At 47.3% G+C, this 18,819-nt stretch overlaps 7 protein-coding genes across 7 annotated transcripts; 5 read left to right on the forward strand and 2 right to left on the reverse strand.

Moving 5' to 3' along the window:
• Positions 1-893: 893 nt before the first annotated feature.
• Positions 894-3,380, reverse strand: BDV27DRAFT_16917 (protein phosphatase regulator GAC1). The gene has a single exon (XM_032074967.1). It carries the CDS (start codon positions 3,169-3,171, stop codon positions 1,072-1,074), a length of 2,100 nt encoding a protein of 699 aa, XP_031925597.1. The 5' UTR covers positions 3,172-3,380; the 3' UTR covers positions 894-1,071.
• A 2,355-nt stretch (positions 3,381-5,735) lies between these two features.
• On the forward strand, positions 5,736-7,022 carry BDV27DRAFT_131337 (uncharacterized protein). The gene has a single exon (XM_032067615.1). It carries the CDS (start codon positions 6,449-6,451, stop codon positions 6,704-6,706), a length of 258 nt encoding a protein of 85 aa, XP_031925598.1. The 5' UTR covers positions 5,736-6,448; the 3' UTR covers positions 6,707-7,022.
• Positions 7,023-9,780: 2,758 nt separating this feature from the next.
• On the forward strand, positions 9,781-10,287 carry BDV27DRAFT_131343 (uncharacterized protein). Its single transcript, XM_032067616.1, has 2 exons — positions 9,781-10,103; positions 10,166-10,287. The coding sequence occupies exon 1, from the start codon at positions 9,887-9,889 to the stop codon at positions 10,091-10,093; it is 207 nt and encodes a 68-aa protein (XP_031925599.1). The 5' UTR covers positions 9,781-9,886; the 3' UTR covers positions 10,094-10,103; positions 10,166-10,287.
• A 1,136-nt stretch (positions 10,288-11,423) lies between these two features.
• Positions 11,424-13,067, forward strand: BDV27DRAFT_146891 (uncharacterized protein; the record flags this gene model as incomplete). Its single annotated transcript, XM_032070651.1, has 5 exons — positions 11,424-11,570; positions 11,728-12,081; positions 12,144-12,646; positions 12,704-12,784; positions 13,010-13,067. The coding sequence occupies 5 exons, from the start codon at positions 11,424-11,426 to the stop codon at positions 13,065-13,067; spliced, it is 1,143 nt and encodes a 380-aa protein (XP_031925600.1).
• Positions 13,068-13,546: 479 nt separating this feature from the next.
• Positions 13,547-14,384, forward strand: BDV27DRAFT_131345 (uncharacterized protein). The gene is made up of 2 exons (XM_032067617.1): positions 13,547-13,664; positions 13,739-14,384. The coding sequence occupies exon 2, from the start codon at positions 13,799-13,801 to the stop codon at positions 14,051-14,053; it is 255 nt and encodes an 84-aa protein (XP_031925601.1). The 5' UTR covers positions 13,547-13,664; positions 13,739-13,798; the 3' UTR covers positions 14,054-14,384.
• Positions 14,385-14,915: 531 nt separating this feature from the next.
• BDV27DRAFT_131349 (uncharacterized protein) lies at positions 14,916-15,551 on the reverse strand. Its single transcript, XM_032067618.1, has 2 exons — positions 15,379-15,551; positions 14,916-15,324 (listed from the first exon to the last, which is right to left on the reverse strand). The coding sequence occupies exon 2, from the start codon at positions 15,218-15,220 to the stop codon at positions 14,939-14,941; it is 282 nt and encodes a 93-aa protein (XP_031925602.1). The 5' UTR covers positions 15,221-15,324; positions 15,379-15,551; the 3' UTR covers positions 14,916-14,938.
• A 16-nt stretch (positions 15,552-15,567) lies between these two features.
• BDV27DRAFT_131351 (SH3 domain protein) lies at positions 15,568-18,794 on the forward strand. The gene is made up of 2 exons (XM_032067619.1): positions 15,568-15,687; positions 15,893-18,794. Exons 1-2 carry the CDS (start codon positions 15,622-15,624, stop codon positions 18,623-18,625), a joined length of 2,799 nt encoding a protein of 932 aa, XP_031925603.1. The 5' UTR covers positions 15,568-15,621; the 3' UTR covers positions 18,626-18,794.
• Positions 18,795-18,819: the final 25 nt, after the last annotated feature.

An 18,819-nucleotide genomic window follows, 5' to 3' on the forward strand; every position in this document is an offset into this window, starting at 1 on the left:
CTGATTCTCTACAAAGAGCAAGACAAAGCAATAATTGTATATCTGCAATATCCGGATAAATACTTGAAATTTCTGATCCAGCACACCTACCACTGGGCATCCTGGGGATGAACAAGCCCAAGTGTTCATTCATACCTTACATTCTTCTTGCGGGTCGCTTACATACCTAGTTGAGTGAGGACGCGCCACGACCAGCAGTGACCGAACCATGTGTACGACTTTTGAATCCGAAAGTTCAACTGACTCGTCATGTTACGTTGGATTAACCCAGTTACACCAGCTGTAGAGTCAGAGATCGTCGAGAATTGGTAGCTCAAGTCAAAACCACTAACTTAATTGTAAACCTGTATTGTATCTGTCATACATCCTCCCGCTATCATACCAAGACGCCTTTAGAGAGAGGAAAGGAAAAGAAACTCGGGAGGGGAGTTGGACTCAAATGTGCGATCGAACTCCGTACAACGCTCAAGTCGAATAATGATAATTAACAACATGCTGAATGCAATCGACTTCTTTTAACGACATCCTAGTCCGGATGCCGTATCATAAAAAACGCTCTCAATGAATGCTGCCGACCAACAAATAGATTACTAGAGAAACATAACTTCATGATCATGAAAAGGACAGAATAAGAGAAGGATAAAAGCAAAGAAAAGAAAACAACTAACACCCGGGCGAGAGCATACAGATCGATGTACCAACGCCATGTAACCATGACTTTTATGCCCCTTCAGCGGAAGAAAGGAAACGCAAGAAGTGAGGACCCGCGGTTTATTACCATCGCAAAGGCCATACTTCGAGCTTCAACACCACGAGAGAGGCACAATTATAACAAAGAAAAAAGAGGTATCACAAAAGTAACATTAAGGGTTGCAATAGAAATGGCACGTCGCATACTGCACGATACATCGTACGAATAAACATCGGAGAGAAAATGATCAATCATTGTCGTATCTGACGAGCGGACGCAGTATGTTGTTGGATAGTAGTAGATGTTATTTAGATGACGAAACGCCCAACTCGTCAGACGTGTAAGGCGGAATATAATTCGTCATTAGGGTGCAGGTTCGTTCATCCGTGAATAACTGCCGGTCTGTGTGTTTCCTTGAGGAAACTGCTCTGCATGGATTCGATATATGGATAGCTGTGTGGAGTGGGTGAAGAATTTCGGGAGTTGCTACCAGTAGCTGTGTCCATCTTGGGCGACGATGTTGGTGAGGATTGAGAAGAAGACGTTTGCGTGCTATGAGGGGAAGACTTATCCAAGCTTGGTATGGGACGAGTGTTGTGGGAAGGGCTCGAGGAACCGAAGAAACAATATCGGTCGACAAGCTCCTTATACACCGAGGATTCTCGATGAGGCTTGCTTGACAATAAGGAGGACGGTTTCGATGGTTCGGCCTGAGGTTGGGTTCTTGACTGTGAAAAACTATCGCCCAGAGGCCGGTCGACAATCGTCCCTCTTCCCTTGACAGGGCTGTACTTCCCGCCCCCTGGTGGAGAGACTTCAGACTTTGCCCGAGCAGTGAGCGTGGTCCGGTCGTGCGCTGACTTAGTGCGCATAGCAGCATTCAAAGATGCTTCGAAGTCATAACGACTACCAAATATCTGGGAAGACTGCTTGTCACGACGCACGGGAGCCACCGCATCGTCATCATGTGATTTAACTCCATATGGAGGCCGATCGTTAGCACCTCGGGTCTTGCGGTCAAATGAAAGATAGTCGTTCATACTCGAAAAGTCATCGAAGGATGGGGCCTTTCCTTGATTGTTGGCGCTAGAGCCGGCGAAGGTCTTACTCCGAGGAAGAGGAGCGCGAGATACTGCGATCGGCTTGACAGGTAGACTATGAGTGTCCGACTTCGATGTAGGAATCCTAAGGAAGGTAATCTGATAATTCATTGCCCGGTTGTTATCCCAGAATTCCTGTCCATTGACATAATAACGAACGCAAAGGAACATGGTCTTCTTTTCTAGATTTGCCTGCTCGTCCAGCTTGATACTGAAGCAGAATCGGTCGTATCCATCATTAATCTGCTTACGGCGAACGTCGTCACTGTATTCAGCAATAACTTCAGAGATCGTCTTCCAATGATCGAATGTGAAACGAGCTGCGACATGTTTGTGGAAGGCTAGATTAGCGACCGCCACCACACCAACCAAGGTGTTCTTGTCCGACGACAAAAACAAACGTTCAAGCCGAACTCGTTGATGCACTCGGGTTGAGACATCCCTTGGAAAATTTGGGAGTCTAATATCCCATTCATAGGAAGACATGTCCGACTGATCCTTGTTAAACGGAAAACCTCCTTCAGATTCGTAGTCGTCTACTGGAGATGCACCGGCACTCACAGCCTGGGGCTTATCCAACTGCAAAAAGTGGCGAATGTGCTCTAGCTGAGCATCAAAGTGCACGGCCTTGGCATATGTTGGCGTCCCAGGCATGCTCGACGGGCGCCGTCGCGCAGAAGGCGGACGGAGAGCCGGTCTAACGAGCTCCCCTGACTTCTTACGCACCATGGGTCGTTTCGTCCTTAAGTCGTTATCTCCATCGCTCTCATCGGGAGAGCTCGTCACTGCCTCCTCTTGCTTTAGGGCGATGGTGTGCTCTGTGATTGAGCGTGAATGGGAGATCTTGCGTGCTTCCTTAGAGAGAGGTGGATGAGGTTTCTTAGTATGATTAGTTAGTTGCGCTACGCTGGATGACGGTTTCCTCTCTTGGGTTTCTCGCTCTGGAGAAGAAACGCGCCTCTGCTCGATAGACCTCACAGCTACCTCCAACTCCTGCAGGCGAAGCCCCTCCCTGTGAACGTCATTGGATTCTTCATCACTAGAGTTTGGGGCAGATTCCGGAGGAGAGATCATCGCCCCAGGAGGGATAAGAGCATCACTTCGTGGAGGAGGCGATTGCCTGATGGTAGCATGAGAATCTATTGTCTGCTTGGACTTCCGCACATTCTCTGGGGCTGGGAAAGTGAACGATTTGCTGGTTGATGGGCTTCTGCGGTGTCTGCGTACATAAGCTGTCGAAGAGTAAGACCGAGACAGGCGTGGTCGTCCCGCCAGCGGGTCAACCAAGGTAGGTGACGTGGGACAAGACTGAGACTCTGGCTCAAGGTTCTCAATATGTTGCGCGAAAGGCGACGATTTGAGCGGCGCAGTGTATGGCATCCGGCCGGATTTGTGCGATCAAACACAAGAAGCGATATGATAGAGCAACAGGGATACTTTTGCTTCTCTTAAGGTTGTAGATATTAAGAGACGAGGATCTTATACAAGCTGGCCCCGTCAATACGATCTTTTGGATGAGTTAGCACAGTGTGTTGTAGTGGACAGCAATGCTGAAGCATGAGGTTGAAGTTGAGCACAAGGGTGGCGACAGATTAACATATAGTCAAGTCGTACAGGGACAGTGAATTGAAATCGAGGAAGAACTGTTGTGTTCAAGACAGATCGGCACACGACCTGGAGAGAAATTGCGAAAGAAATGGTGAATAAGAAATCACAAGAAGGAGCGTTGGACATCAGTTCCGTACTCGGGGAAATGGAGGCAAAGGCGAGCGTATCACAACACCCCATCCCTTCCTGTGGTGATACAAAAGGACTCGCAAAGAACGGGATTCGAGGAAATCACCGACGTAACAATCGCTGTGGCATGACAAGGGGAATGGCGCGATAGAAGGAGATTGCATCACGATTCGATGAACAGATGTGCACATACCTTGAAAGCTCGACATCTAGTGTGATGAAACAGTAAAAAAAAAAAGAAAAAGAAAAAGTAAGATAATACCAGTGAAGCAATCGCGTTTCAAATTGTAAGAAAAGAAGAGGGGAAACAAGAATGAGATGGGGGAATTAATAAGACTCAACCCCGACGTTGAAAGAGAAAGATGGATGATCAATCATGGAGGGAGAAAGGAAATATATGGGAGATGTGGAGATGATGATGAGAGAGGAGAATGGGGACCGGAGATGGAGCCGCAGTACACAATATATCAAGGCAATGAGATGATCGTTGATAAGAAACCTAATGACCGGAGAATTTTGGATTTTTTGACTTGCTACTGTTCCTAATAGTCAAGAGGGGCGAAAACGAAATTAAGTTGAGACAGACGCGGAGGGCTTTTTCTTTTTTCTTTTTTTTTTCTTTCCCACTGTCGAGTTAATCTTCCATGGCGATTTCTTTTCTTCTATGTTTAGTGGTTTTTTAAATTTTTCAATTTTTTATCATCAACCCCTTGATGGCAAAAACGATATTCAATCGGTTACTCAAGCAATCCACTTTTTAGTACTCTTTTTTTTTCCTTTTTCTTTTTTTCGTTTTTAGTGTTATTTTTACTTTTCCACCGTGACCGTTACTATACATGGTGATAAGTTCGTAGCCTAAGGCTAAAGGGTTGCCGCCGTACCCGGAAACCGGCCAAAACCAATGGATAACGACAGGACGAGGAGGTGGTATTAGCGGTAATACACCAACTTAAAATAGGCGATCGAACGGTCTGGGACAGTGGGACGATCCCCCAACAGACCAGTCAGTGCGTTCCGACCCAGTGGGTCGAAGGGTGAGCTCCAGGTAAATGGAGGGTACCGGACGGTCAGGTTATAGTTCCAGATTCTCACGACATTTGATTTGCCCCCCACGATCTCCCATCGGCCAGACCGCCGTCCAATATTCCTTTAGTCACAGTTTCATGGTGGCTTGCTCTGTGGCAAATCTTAAGGGATCTAATCGGAAGTATATCTACTTCATATATTTTATAAAATTTATACACCCGCCCGCTGAATGATTTGAGAATTCTTTTACCCGTCATCCCCGATATCGCATTGTCTTTCCCATGGGTGGCATATCGCAAAATCCTTGCGATCGGGTGCCGTATGTGTTGATGATGCATGTCGGTTTATCTGTCAGTATGTGCATGGTTGTCAATGGGAAGGGCAGGTGATCTTCAAGGCTGCATCTCCGGAATGAACAGGGCCTTCTCAATGGCGGAGAGTGGATATGTGTGTATGCATCTCCATTATGCAGGTATATTTACATACGATGAGTAGTACTTAGCACCCTGACAAGATCCATCGGTCTGCATGTCTCCGAGGAGGTCGGACGTCCACTAGCGTCACTGCCCAGGAATGTCCTAAATCAAGGAATACGTGTCTCCCTGCAGGTCTAGTTTGTAAATGATGTCGCGATACGTATCCGACTCACCTGGTTGAATTCTTAATCTTCTTCGATTGTACATCATAATGGAAGGGTATTTTTTCGCTCTTCTTCCCTGATCTCGGGATCCCCCTAACTTAGGGTGGGGTTCACTCTGATCTAATACATGTTCCATTGATAAGGGATACGGGCAGGTAGGAAATATTACCACTCTTGGAAATGCTGTCTTGCTGTTTGCGACAGTGGCGGATCAATTTCTGGTTGGGACCAAAGTAATTAGCAGTATATGGGGCCTGACGTGCAATACATTTTACCCTCGATTTTAGTCACCGCACCCTAAAGTAAGTCAGTGTCCTATCAGTTCTCCACCCCCCCCTCTTTAGCCTGCATTCTCCAGAACCCAATTTAGCGCCGGTATCGTTATCAGGAGCGACCAATGAAACCTGCGCATGCTCACTCGCGATGGCCCTCAACGGTCTAGATAGAGTCGATGGTCTGAGGCTAGGAGAATATTGTTACTTTGCTTATATTAGGACTGTGATTGCTCCCCTTGCTTTGACACACTAGTCACTACTAGTCGTCTAGAGATATGCCCCCCATGAATGTTATGCAGATGCAGTCTCGAATCTCCTGACGTACAGCATGCGAACCAATTAACTGTCGTGCACTCTAGTAATGGTAAGATTGAACTCCTTCCCCCTTTGCGACGCTCGGTGTGGTACTTTTGGTCTAAGTGCCATCATTACACCTCAATCTGACGGGAAGGACTGAATCAGTCCTCCTTGATAACCACTCAATTAAGGTACATAACGTAGTCGACTAATTCATGTTCATTCTTGGAACCTTGATACTACTCTTGACAAAATCCACTAAGAGACTAGCGCCGTCCTCCCAACAAGTTATTTCCTTGGAACGTGCAATCATGACATCAGATGTTCTTTCCCAAGGATTTGATTCCGAGCTCAAGTCCCTCTCCCTTTGTATTTCTTTTTCTCCTCTTTTACTTTTCCCTTTTCTCAACTACTTTCGACTGACGTCCGTGCATGCACTGTACACAAGAAAATTTTCTTCCTGAACGAGCCACCGGGCCCCACGCGGTCCGGTCTTGGCATGACTCCCGGATAGGCATTTTACTGGTCGGAAGGGTCCCTAATTGCCGTTCACGGCATATACTGTAGACGGGAACTGCTGACACACAATCGGGTGATTTGGCCTTCTGTCGTACAGCATAAGTATTTTCCATTGATGCTGATAGGAAGCTAAGTCTTCTTACTCATGTAAATAGTACTCTGGATGGAGAGGAAGTATACAACCAAAATTTCGGGTATGCCTGGGAAGGAATTTGTTCGCCAATTTCTTTGTCTAAAATTTTTTATATCCACTGCCTTATCATTCGGTCTGTGTAACGTTGGATGCATGCACCCTCTCAGTACCCACTTTCAAGTTTTCCATCTAGACCTTTGCCCCAGTCCATTGGCATCCCAAGGTACCTACTATCAACTCCGGTATATAGCTTCGCTAACCCCTGGGCCTACATGGGTCGCGACCTAAAATCTCATCCCAAGCTCACTATGCGCCGTCTGTGCACATAAATTTTAAATTATTTTCTTTCTATTTTCATAGTAACTAATGTTTCATGGCAATAGATGAATCCTATAGCCCAGGTTTCACAGCAGTGCTTCTTACCAGCCTTTGCGAAGATGGTCGAATTTTAATTGTCACTGGCGTCGCGGATATCTCGAGTAATTAATATATATTCAAACCCTATCAATAATAGTTTTATAGGTGTCGGGAAAATATTCTAGTCAGGTTAGGTAACATTGCTCTCCGACTCGGCAGCGGATTGGCCCTTAAGACTCAGGTTTCCTTCCGAACCCCCCGATACCGATCGTCTGCACAATTAACAGTGATATTATTGCAGACGAGGGAAGGTAGTAGGGAGTGTGACTATGATGGTATTCATGATCGACTCGCTTATCTAAACTATGAAAGACCTGCTCGAAATCCAGTACACTTTTGACCGTCTATCGCGCAAACTGGGGAAATTCAAACAAGTTCCCTTGACTGGATACACCGCCAGCCAAAGAAAAATTACATAAATAAATAATAATAATAATAACAACTTTACACAATATCACATCGCATGAAATTTAGTTTTTCGTGTACTTCTCCTTTGAAAATCAGACTCTGTGAAGTCGAATAAGTCTGAACATCCACGTTCGATCAACACCCAAGACTACGGCCGACATCCCTGTCGTTCAAAGCGCTACTGACCGGCCCCAATTCTAGTCTACTTTGACCTCTAACAAGTAATCCTAGTACCTACGCCGTACGACTCACTAGTGCGTACGGCGTCTCCATGCGGTCCGTCACCGGAGACTTGGGGCCCGAGCGGGTAATCGGCGACGATTAATCAAAATTTCGCACGCTCGCCCTTTGATCGACAGATACGGGTGTGTTCGAGACCCGTCTTTCCGGAAGCCTGTCTCCCGTATTGCCCAAAAATTATATGGGCCGTTAGAGTTTTCTTGTCTGTTGCCATCACCAACTGCTTAAAAAACCCGAGCGCGGCGGTGAGAATTATTTTGACGTGATGCGCACGTCCTTCCTGGAGATTTTCAACCATACTCCTGCTTGTTCAACTTGACAGCCTTAAGATCATGTCGGAAGCACGCGATCGCATTTTTTGCTACTTAGTCCTTAGTGGTAAGCACTTTACGGATGGGTCAATGTATGTAGAGTCAATCCCCCACGCATTGAGCGGAGGGGTTTCTAGTCCTGTCGGGACGGCGATAGGTCCCGAACCTAAGGTGGAGCGCTCTCTCATGCTTGGGTCAAAAAGCCCCGTGGGGATTGTTGATAAGGAATTTACTGCGCCGAGTGTGCTGACAAACCTCCTTATCACTTAACTCGATATCAAATTGACTTGACTCTCAACGATGAAGCATTTACAAAGTGGACCATAAGAATAACCTTCCGATCGTTGCTCCCAAGAATTTCTAGACAAGCGATGGCTTCAGTGTGGCATTGACCTTTTGTGACAGCACTTTCCCTGATCCGAATACAGCACTTTCTATACAGTTCGCAATCAAAATGGTCTCGATCGGTCTTGACTTTGTTATGAGAGTTGCGACCATTCATGCGGAGATGCATTGGCTTCGAGGGGAAGCTATCTGTCAACGTCCTTAGTGTCTAACCTTGTTAAAAGAAAAGGTCTGCAATAGGGGAAGTCCCTGACTGTTCACAATGCCTGTCATTGAACAGGGAGCGCAATATCCATGAGGGGGAAATAGCGCATCTCTTCACCTGAAAAGCCCGTGTTGTTGAAAAGTGTGTCTAAAAAGTAAACGAAAGAGGAGAATCTACTAATGTATACCTTAGGGGTCAGACGTCCGTGCAAGCTCGCCAGTCAACCAACCATCGGCCACGGTACCCAGAGCTGGCGTAACGGCCCCATTTAGTGAAGTTAAAGCTTGCTCAAAAGTGCGGCCCCAAGTACACTAAAACCTAGTACGAGTACGTATGTCTACGCATAGACAGCGCTAGGGTCTCAGACAGGCGCCAAAGACTTAGCACCCGAGTTTACCTCGTAGACATCTACGGCTATCCGTGTCGGGTTCTGAACCCGTAGCTCGCTTTCGCCTATTGAAACAATAACGTCGGCCATCTGGTTTCCGAAGGTCACCATAGGAGCAAGCAGCATCGTACATACTAAGTAACCCAGTCTTGGTTGACATGCTTGAAGTACTATGAAGCTATAGCGGCGGGGCCCACCAGGAATCGCCTATCAATGTATCATGCATCTTGAATTTCTGATAATGTAACCCTAGCTAATTAACCAGCCACATTGAACAAATTCATACTCATAGCAAGACTTTCATCCCAATAGCAATTCTTACTACATATTCAGTTAAAAACAAACAAACACCGCCCAGACCGCAACATCTCACATGAACTCTTATCTTCAGACCATCTCCTCACTCCCCGCCCAAGAGACAGCGCGGTCCCCCGATTCCTATTAGCCCGGATCCCCAAAGGCCGTGCCTGCCACTGGACCGGGGGTAGCTCGCACGGACGTTATCTGACTTGGGGTCAAAAGTGACTACGGTGAGCAAGGTAGGTGTATGTACGTGGGCAGAACACCTGATGAGACACCGGGGATCCGAGCGTTGAAATCCCCTCTCCATCTTATTCCCCCCTGGTGTACGTTCCCCCTCTTTTCAATGTATGCGATTCAATATCGACATTATCACGAATATTTTGCACCTCTATACCTCAGTGTGTCAGAGTTCCTCCTAATAAGCAGCGCACCACACACGTATGCACCAAATACATCCGAATCACCAATTCCAAATCCCCTCACCAGTCCGGCTCCCTGAAACTACTAGGAGGTATCACAAACACAGCCACGTGAGGTAACATCTTACATACATGCTCACCTTCATCGTGACTATCATCATCATTACTATCGCTGTAGCCTACAACACACCACAGAACTGAGTAAGCTCAAGTCGAGACTGCCAACTCATCAGTCCAGTCCCCGCTTTCGGAAGCTTTGTCCTTTCCCCTAGGTATGTACCCCATACCCCCGTATCCGTCGGTTACCGGTTAGTGCGAAACTCCTCTTTTTTTTTTTTTTTTTTTCTTTATGCTCTGCAGCATCTGGGTGGAGAATGGTTGTTTAGGAAAGTCTCTACGATAGGTTGGTTGGCTTGCGGGGTAGATAAACTGATGTTGAAGAGTTGCAGATGTAGGTTTCGGTGGGGTTTGATTTATATGTTTGTCTTTGATCTGATGTTGTGGAGTGGCTATGATAGGAGAACTTGTTGGTTCTGGACTTCTTGGGTAGACACATTTCTATGGTGTGCTCTCGGGAATACGAGGTATCTTTGTGTGGATAGTCTCAAACCTTGGAACATAGTTTTCTCGCGCGCTTGATGAACCAACGGTCTGATCCTATTAGCTTTCGCTTAAGATTTACTTTTTACGGAGCATTGACTTTACTCGTAGAAACTTGAAGCTCTACGAAGCCATAGCGGTTAAACACTTTGTCGGATCCGAGATATCGCCATCGGAATGGATAGAGGCAATTCTCTTGAGGAGATAATGTTGGCAAGGTCGCGCGCTACCTGGATGCTCAACCATGGGCATGGGCATTCGTTCTATTGTTTCGGGCTGTATCCATACTTGACAAGGGCAATTCCTAAACAGTCACATAGTTCATCGCTCTTATTGTGCTCTTCAGAATCCAAGAATAACAATCATATATCCAATAGGTTCTTTAATCGCTGACCGAGCTTTGCCTGTAATACCCCTTCAAATGACTTCGAGATCGAACTCTACAATGAACCCTTCCACCGAGAGACTGCGAGACGTTATGTTGTCCAGCTCGGTTTCGAAGCGACCATCCGTACATTTGCATCAGTGTGCTCACTCTGGGGCCATCACTGTTAACATGGAAGTATCTCTGGTACTTTTCTACTTGCAGCACACAGAATCGAACGGTTGATGATAATATAAGCAATTGCATCCGTTCCAGCATCGATTGAGTCCTGTGTCATCGGATTCCTTTTTGTTTCAGATACAGAAGGACGATTTATCATCCTTACGAGAGAGCCAACCTAGATATGAATCGTCTGCTTTCTTTTGCAATTCGAGATTCGCAGCTGTGAGTAAGGCTCAAAGCTTGCCAATACAGGTTTTGCAGACTAACGTTACGCAACGTCTAGCAGTGACTCTTCCAGTCGAAGCACGTACGAAGGCAACCTATTCTATTATCTGAAAAAATGAGATCCTCGTCTTCTTTCCATGTTTATAAATGAGTAACTACGCCCATTCCATGTCAATGATAATGTGGACTGGTGCTGAGCGATTAGGGGGAGTCTGGGTGATATCCTCCAAAATGGTCGTTGTTCTTTGTTTCACCATTGGAATTTGGCTGTTCAGTCTGTTTTTAAACTAACCAATGGTGTAGTAGCCAACCCGGCGAAAATATCCCCAACGGAGTGAGTCGTGTCTCAGTTAAAATATGTCGCGCTGTGTTCACTTCTGAAGTGGTTGGTATGAGTTCTGCCTTGGCTCACTTGCAATTTTCCAGGCTGTTGCACGAACATTACTGTTCCTGAAGGTTTCACCAATTTCTGCGTATTTTGTTCTCCTTGCCTTCAATCTGCAAATTTTCTTTTGTGGTTCTCGGTTAATAAACTTCATCCCGTCAAAGCCATGTCTTTACCCCTTGCGTGATCAAGACTGTTGAGGATCCTCCCAAATGGTGTCTCGCGCCCGCTACCGCCAATTAACGTTTCTCTCGGCATCTCTAATAGTATGTCTGGGCCTCTTGGCCTTTTCTAATCGTCATCGCCATGTGCCAGTTGTGGCCTCGTTGAAAGAGCGATACCCTTTGCTTTGGAAACACGTGCCTACTTTCGGACATGGCGGAGGAAAGTGATACATTACACATTCCATACACTGGTTTTCGTTCCACCAAAGGATGATTTCGTCTTATGTGCTTTTGTTAACAGTCACTGAATCGATATATATTAGTGTGGTCTATCCCGGCGAATTGAGTGCAGCCAAATCCCGACCCTCAAACTATAATCGAAGCCGCGCAGTTAGCAACCCAAGCGACTGAATCTGGCGAAGCACGCTGTGCAGTGCCACATTCACTAATCCCCTTAATCATCCATCAGACATGGGGTCACCGGCGAATTGATACTTGGCCAGAAGACTCTCGGCAAAGTGTCGAAAGATGGCTGCAATTCGTGGTCGAGGATGGAATGGCATATTTTCTTTGGGAAGATGAGGGCATGGTAGACTTTATCGATCACTTCGCGCCTGAGTCCCATGAGCATTATGCATCGCTGCCATCGATGGTTGAGAAAACAGACTACTTTCGTATCCTAGTCGCTACACTTGTTGGCGGGATCGTAAGTCCTAATACATACGTGCCGGCTCAATCCCCTCCGAATTAAGACTGACCAGCTGTTAGTATGGAGATCTCGATACCGTGCCACTCAAGTCACCTGCCCAGTGGATCACTTCACAGGATATTCTGCCATGGACAGACCTTGAGACTAGGTCCGTCTATAAATCTACGAAGCCTGTTCGGGCAATTTTCAGCATCGAAGCAGATTGTCTGCCCACTGATCACACATGCTGGCGCATGGGCTATCCGGATTCGATCCAGCTGACTCAGTGGTCGTTCGCCTCGACACGAGACCATCCTCTCCTACACAGATACCTCGAGAATCTCGCTCACCAATTACAGACAATTGCAAATCAATACGGCGGACTACAAACGTCAGCCGCTCGTACTGAGCTACAGGCCCTTGATCCTTTGACTTTGACGGGTCCGGAGGCCTTGACTTACGCTGTTAAGGAATGGCTCAATGTCTCGGCTAGATTTAGGTGGAATGCGCTGACTGGCCTGCAAGATGGAGGGAAGGCCAAGCTAGTCGACGATGTATTGATCCTCCCTATTACTAGTTTTAGGTGAGTCCTTATTAGAGAAAAAGGTCAACGAGATATCGATTAACAAAACATTTATAGTCCCGGTAGAGGAAGGTACGGAAACATGGGCTCTAAGCCCATCACAGATCCCACAGCATTAGTGCACCATCGCGGCCAAGGGTCATGGAAGAAGTTCAGCCTTGTCGCCGAGGTTGGTAAAATTTGTCGCACGATGCTCGGACTTTGTGAAGGTTGGTCGAAGATGTAGAGCTCAACCTGAGACAGGGCTTCCATCTTTGTTTTGTTCTCCCTCCTTTTCCTTGTCAGGGGGTTCTGGCCCATGGAATCGCCTTGATCAATTTGATACATTTTAGTAATTCTTACCTTGTCACATAATCCGTATAGTTCTAGCGGCTATACAAGGCCGAACAAGTGGCCTCTATTTGTATGGTTTACTGAATAATATAATACTAGTACGTATAGCAGGATAATCTAATCATAGTTCAGAGGCAAGATTCTGGGATCTTCCCATTTCCCACCTGGGAGGAGTATACAAACAAAGAGCTTTTCGATGGGCTCAGTCCTCTGAAGTTATAAACTGTTCGACAGTGCCGACCTGAATCGACTCTCCTTTTTTCAGATAGCTTTCTAACGGTATATACCTAGACCGTGAGGCTTGCATGATATTCCATGTTTTGTTAACCCAAAATAAGTAAGATCTTCCTGATCACGTACATGGCTCTATTGCTAGCGTACATCTTGAAAGCAGAATGCGTATAATATAGTAAAAGAAGTAGCTGTTCGATATCAGGAATATCTCGCATAAAAGATCGTGTCTTGGCCAAGCCACATGGCCATCTGATTATGATTGGATGATACATTACATCGATCGTTGCCTTAGATTCTTAGCCCCCACCATTGGACGCCTGAAGGATAGCATCACAGCCACCGTCCATAACATCAAACAAACTCCACAAAGATAGATACCCACGCCGGACCATTTCCTTTACCCAGCAACTAGGACATCTCCAATCTCAACCCCCAAATCACATCACATGAGGTAGAACACAACACCCGCCCTCCCCACCTTCGCGTTCTCATACTTGGCATACTAACACGGCCTCGAATCAGCAGCACAAACCTCTAGATTAGATACATCACACGCAGACCTGGCCGCGTAAAGGCCACGCTAAAATGCTAAACTGGCTGAAGACACTATTTATCCATAAAGAAGAATCGACCGCCCACTCGCGAAGAAGTAGGAGGGCAAGGAAACGTGCGAGTAAGGCGCGGGCGAAACGACGCTTTGAGCTAGAAGAGGAACTCAGAAGGAGGAGGATGGGAGACGGAAAGGTTCCCTTCTTTATGGGCTCTGTGATACCTGTTTTGTGGGGTACGCCGGGGCAGAGTGTTGAGAAGCAGCATGATCGGAATACTGTTGTGAGGTAGGATTGGGCCCTACTAAGTTTCTATACTTGGGGCCTTGAACCTTGATAAGGGTGTCGAGTCTAGGGTTTATAGCGATATCTTGAGAATTTGGATAATGGTGATGGGTATAAATGAAACTGTCATGCTATAATTTGTTTTTGTGGTGGGGGGGCGGCTGCTCAATATATTGACAAGGAGCACGATATTCAGAAGACAGGATAGAAGTTACTGAGAACCGTAGGATAGCGGTCTCACGGCGGCTTCGTTTACAAACAATTGGTTATTTGCACTATTAACTATATATAGCCTGGTCCGTGACTCTGCCAATGAGTCTTGTCATAATGCTTGCTACTATTTCACTGTAATGCCGCCTCCAAATACGCAGGAAAGGTTATGGTGGGAATTGGTCTATTCGACCAATCTGCGAACCAAAAATTATAAAATATAATATGTACACACCCTCTTTAACGTTTAGCCCTGAGAGTTCCAATTGAATACCCATCACTCGCGCTCGACACTCCAAAGGTGGGTTCCAGAACCGGGCCATAACAGTTTCAGACACCTGATACCAGTCAAGGTGCTGAGTATCTAGGGCTTGCAATAAATGTAGACCAGGTAATCTTTGAAGAATACCAGAATTTCCGGAGTCCGTAAGTTCTCGATAGCAAGATGCTCCAGCTGGCATGTAGTGCTCCATTGAATCCGAAGACCTTACATAGTAAATTTATTTGAAATACGACATTTTAGCATCATCAGCCCGTTCTCCGTTATTGACTGTATGTAGTGTGCAAACAAATTGGGGATGAGCTTTGATCTAGTTTATCAGAAATCTCATTGTGACGGCAGCCTACGGGCCTACAAGTGCTGTGAGCTACGCTTTGTTAAATAACCTTCATATGGTTGATATTAATGGAGAGGATTTATAGCTTGAACTAACCAAGAGTGACACTGTGCTGTTGGAGAAGATTGTTCTTTCAGGCATGTTGGGCAATCCATACCCTCGAGGTTAGCACGCATGATCATTGTCAGCAGACCTCCAGGCTGGACTGTGTAGAGGGATGTGATGACTGCACGCCCAAAGCTTCCACTGGAGATGAAGTAGTGAAGCACTTTATGCCAGCGATGACACCCTCTTAATCCCCTTGGCGGCTTTTGCTGTGCAAATTTCACAGGTGATTCAACACTCATGAGTGCTCCGAGCGCAGAATCCAGAAAAAGCGCATTTCCAGGACACGGTATTCCAACAGCACGCCACAAGGTGGCTGGGCCTGGTTAGTAAAGAGACGGTTACTCTGTGTATGTGTGAGCATGTCATTACTTTCCAGTTAATTGTACTGTATGCTAACCTGCAGGTGACCCTTCCTATAGGAAAGAGGGGAGCAAGATAACGATAGGCTGTTGTTCCTATTCTCAAGGCTCTTCCGAACGTGAAGCTAAGTGGAGCCACTAGTGGTCCATTTTTAACTCGAGCCGAAAAGGTCGATCCCGTGGGACAACCAGCCTTAAGACTAGTAACCCCAACCAAACCTCCGGCTGTTTACTCCGTCCCTCATACACTTCGCTTCCGTCGACGTTTGCTTCATCTCCCCATGTCAAATGAATCACCTACCGGGGGTCCTGGTTTAGGGGACCTTGAAAAGGAACTGATCTGCTCGGTATGTGTGTTCTAGCTATTTTTTTTTCTTTCCCTTTCTGTGGCTCGATTTTTGATTAGGCTGAAAAGCGTGGGGAGTCCCAGTCATCGCTCACTCGCTGTCATCAACATCCCTCGGTGCAGATCGGACATTCTAGAATTATGATGATAAAAAATAATGAAGATATAGTTGCTGTGTACTGTTGCTGACCGCCCATTATACTTAGATCTGCACAGAACTGCTCTACCAACCTCTCACCCTCCTCGACTGTCTCCATACTTTCTGTGGCTCTTGCCTGAAAGAATGGTTCTCCGTCCAAGCTTCGCGCCACCGGTCATCCTCCTCCGTCCGATTCACTTGCCCATCATGTCGCGCCGTCGTTCGCGAAACAAGGCCGAATGCCACAGTCACTACGTTGTTGGACATGGTGCTCACTGCGAACCCCAATCGTGCGAGGCCCGAGGCTGAGAAGGAGGAAATCGCGCAAAGATACAAACCTGGCCAACCCGTCTTTCCTACTGTTGCTTCACCTGAGAACAGCACTGCTGAGTCGGATGATGAGGACCGAAGGTTAATGGAGGAGGTCCGTGAACTGAGCCTGCGTGAGAGTGGACCGCGAACAAGGGAGCATCGGTCGGCACGATCATCGAGAACTCGTCGAGGTGAAAGTGCTGATGGGGATAGGCGAAGGGTAGACGGTCAATCCCGACAACAACGAGAAGAGGAACGCGCTGCGCGACGTCACGTTCGGAGCGCATTGCCCGGTGCTGCCGATCGCACGAGACAAATAGAACACCAATCGAGCCTTCGATCGTTGCTAAGCTTGTCGGATACCGAAACCATGCAAGAAGAGATCTTACGTCAAATCTTGGAAGAAGGGTTATTGGACGATATTGATATGGACAATCTCGGACCCGCGCAGGAAGAGGAGCTTAGTGAACGCATTGCCGATGCTTATAGACGGAGGCATAGACTGCGTTCGCGATCACAGCAGAGAAACGGTGCGCAGGAAGAGGCGCATGCATCAAATCGCCCTCGGGCACGGTCGCAATCGATGCAGAGATCGCAGCCCGCTTCTAGTGCTCGAGGTCCACAAGCACACCCTCCGGTATCAAGGCCATATTTACTCGAACCACTCGTGCCACGCTCCGGTACCTCTGGCCATCAGCGGCGCCTATCTGATCAAGGTAGCCGTCAAAGAGTATCGCCTATTCCTGTTAGCTCCGCTTCATCGTCAGAGGTCAATCTGAGGCCTGCAGCAAGGTCGTCTAGCGACATGATTGCCGACCGCCCTCGGGGCTCCCAGGCTGCTCGGGTCAGAGCAGCTGATTCAGCTCCACGGACACGTCGAGCGACAGCTTCTGAGCAATCTATTCCTAATATATGGGTGGCAGGTGGTAATGATAGGGAGGTACGGCGACAAAGACCAGCCAGACAGTCAATCGACTCTCCCACATCAGTTTCGTCATTGGTGCGAAGCCCTCGAACTGCTTCCTTCGCGTTGCGCTCGGAACAAAACCTTGCAAATTCGCCTACAGCTACTTCTCTCGCGCCTGAGACCAACAGTCCTGTCAGAGCAGAAGGACGCTCCCGGCCCTCATCCTCCAGATCTAATGTTTCTCAATCCACAACCTATTATATTGAACCATCTATCTCGTGCGATAGATGCGGAAAGCCGAATATCCAGTATGAACTTCACAAGAAATGCCGGTTATGCAAGGATGGTGACTACCATATTTGCCTGCGCTGCTACCGGCTTGGACGTGGCTGTCTAGACTGGCCTGGCTTTGGTGTATCTGCAAAGGCAGATCTTGACAGAATTCATGCTTCTTCTAACGGTCTTACCACGCCTTCACAAGAATCACAACATATCCTATTGTCTTTAAAGTATAATCGGCCGTCCGACACCGCCCGTCGAACCATACGAGATGGAAGAGAGGTTACCAATGAAAACCCCGCCCGACGATTACAAACCGGGCTCTTCTGCGACATATGTCAGTCGTCAGCAGATACGTGCTTCTGGAAATGCAACCAGTGCAACGAAGGCGACTGGGGTTTCTGCAACAAATGTGTCAATGAAGGCAAATGCTGTACGCATGCTCTTCTACCGATATGCCGTGTTACGCCAGATAGTCCCTTAACTCCCGCGACACCAGCCGTCCCTGGTGATGTAGCTAATGGTTCGGCTGCTCCTCTTGCCAGAGCTGAAACGCTGAAAGTGCTTTCCTTCTCCACGAATTGCGACATTTGCGCCAATCAAATTCCACCATCCACTCTGCGCTTCCACTGTCTCCAATGCAACGAGGGTGATTTTGATACTTGTGCGAACTGCTACCTTAAGCTGGTGGCGACAGCAAAAATCCGTAAAGAGAATGGCCATAACGGCTGGCGGCGCTGCTTGAAAGGTCATCGGATGGTGGTAGTTGGATTTGAAGATCATGAAGAGGGCCAGAAACGGGTCATCGTTCGTGACCTAGTGGGCGGCCGTGCGTTGAAAGACGAACACCTTCAGCCTTCCTCCCCTCCAGCCTCTCCACCCGTGACACGCACATTTGTGGCAGGTTCTGGTACTGTTCCATCCCCTGAACTCGGAACTGGGGACTGGAGTTGGAAAGAGGGAGCGGAGCGGCGAAAAAAAGCATCTCGCATCAGAGCCCCATGGTCTACCACCCTCGGCGACCGTACTAACTCATACTCTGAACCTTCCACGCCCACCACTCCCTCACAGAACGCAACATCGGCACGTCGCTTCCCGCCTGATGGCGGTGTTGGTCTCGTTGTTCACGCGCTATGGCCGTGGTATCCTGAGAATGGTGTCAAAGACGAGCTGATGTTTCCTCGTGGCGCGGAGATTACTGAGGCCGAAAATATCAATGATGATTGGTATTGGGGATGTTATGCTGGGTCTACTGGGTTGTTTCCAGGGACACATGTCTTTGTTGTTGGGGAGATTGCCTAATCCCTTGTAAACAACGTCCAATTACCTTGATGAAATCAATGACGACTTACGATTGATGTATACATAGATGATGACGTTGAGATGATCTGATGGACGGATGTACGTACTGCATCATTTTACAGAATATTAGTGGTGGACTTGTATTCGACTGCTGCCTGCATCATGGTATTATCAAATCACAAGTTGTCCAAGAC

The sequence above is a fragment of the Aspergillus caelatus genome (assembly GCF_009193585.1).
Source record: "Aspergillus caelatus strain CBS 763.97 unplaced genomic scaffold BDV27scaffold_139, whole genome shotgun sequence".
Lineage (NCBI taxonomy): Eukaryota > Fungi > Ascomycota > Eurotiomycetes > Eurotiales > Aspergillaceae > Aspergillus > Aspergillus caelatus.